A 1109-nucleotide genomic window follows, 5' to 3' on the forward strand; every position below is an offset into this window, starting at 1 on the left:
CGTCTGGGAATGAGGACCGGGGAGTCTGGGGCGCCTGCGGCCCCCCGCCTGGGCAGCTCAGGGGCTGGCTTCCAGGGGTCCCGTCCACAGTTCCCCCTGTCACCGAGATGTCCTGGCAAGCGCCGCCGCCAGCCCGCACGCAGGTCCAGCCTCCGGCCTCTTACCTTGCGGACCCGGGCCAGTCAAGTCCCTGCTGCGGAATTTTTCCTTGCGGCTTCCCGGGCTCTGGCCGACGTGAGGCAACAGGTCGGCCGCACTCGAATCGGGTTTTTTTCTTTTTTCTTTCTTCTCGAGCCCCACGGAAAGGGCCCGTTGGCAGAGTTTCCGTGCAATAGGTCACCGGGCGCGCCGCGGGCGGGCGGCTCGTGGCCGGGGCCGGGCCGGGTGACTCGGCGGCCGGGTGGCCGGCGTCCTCCCGCGCAGGTCTAGGGCCCGGAGGCCCGGGCCGCCCCGCCTCCTGCCCCCGCCGCGTCCCGCCGGCCGTCCTCCATGCCGACGACCCTGCCCGTCGCGGCCCGGCGCGCGGGACCCTCCGGCCGGGGCTGCGGCGGCGCCCGCTCACTCGATCCGCACCTGCAGGCGGACGTTGAGCATCACCGAGGCCACCACGTAGAAGTAGGGGAAGTTCATGCGCAGCCGCCAGGCCAGGTCGAAGAAGGTGATCAGCGTGCGCGTGAGCCCCTTGCAGAAGGCGCCGTACGAGCCGCGGGCCGCCGCCGAGCGCGACAGCCGCACCACCAGGCCCGATAGGGCCGCCGCCGCCGCCGCCGCCGACAGAGCCGCCGACGCCGCCATGGGCGCGGGCCGGCGCAGGCCCCGCCGACCCAGGGGAGCGCGAGCGGCCGGGCAGGTGGACGCGAGGCCTGAGGCGACCCGCCGGCCGTCGGTGCCCTCCGCCCCGCCCCGCCCCGCCCCGCCCCCGGTCACCCCTTCCCTGGCCGGGCCGGGGACGCAGCCTCCGCGGCCGCCGCCACCGCCACCGCCCCCGCCCCCGCCCCTCCGGAGCAGCCTATGGAGAGCTCCGCCCCTCGGCGGCTGCCGGGGCGGCCGCCGCTAGCGTAACCCCGCCCCGAGTGTGGCCACGCCCCCTCCCGGGCGCCACGGAGCGG

The 1109-nt window shown here is 76.5% G+C and overlaps 1 protein-coding gene across 1 annotated transcript; it reads right to left on the minus strand.

Moving 5' to 3' along the window:
- Nucleotides 1-491: 491 nt before the first annotated feature.
- LOC114203933 (small integral membrane protein 10-like protein 2A) lies at nucleotides 492-795 on the minus strand. Its single transcript, XM_028097194.2, has one exon. It carries the CDS (start codon nucleotides 793-795, stop codon nucleotides 559-561), a length of 237 nt encoding a protein of 78 aa, XP_027952995.1. The 3' UTR covers nucleotides 492-558.
- Nucleotides 796-1109: the final 314 nt, after the last annotated feature.

Source organism: Eumetopias jubatus, unplaced genomic scaffold, assembly GCF_037043125.1.
Source record: "Eumetopias jubatus isolate StellerSeaLion01/CBP00866 unplaced genomic scaffold, mEumJub1_p1.0 scaffold_11, whole genome shotgun sequence".
NCBI classification, from domain to species: Eukaryota; Metazoa; Chordata; class Mammalia; order Carnivora; family Otariidae; genus Eumetopias; species Eumetopias jubatus.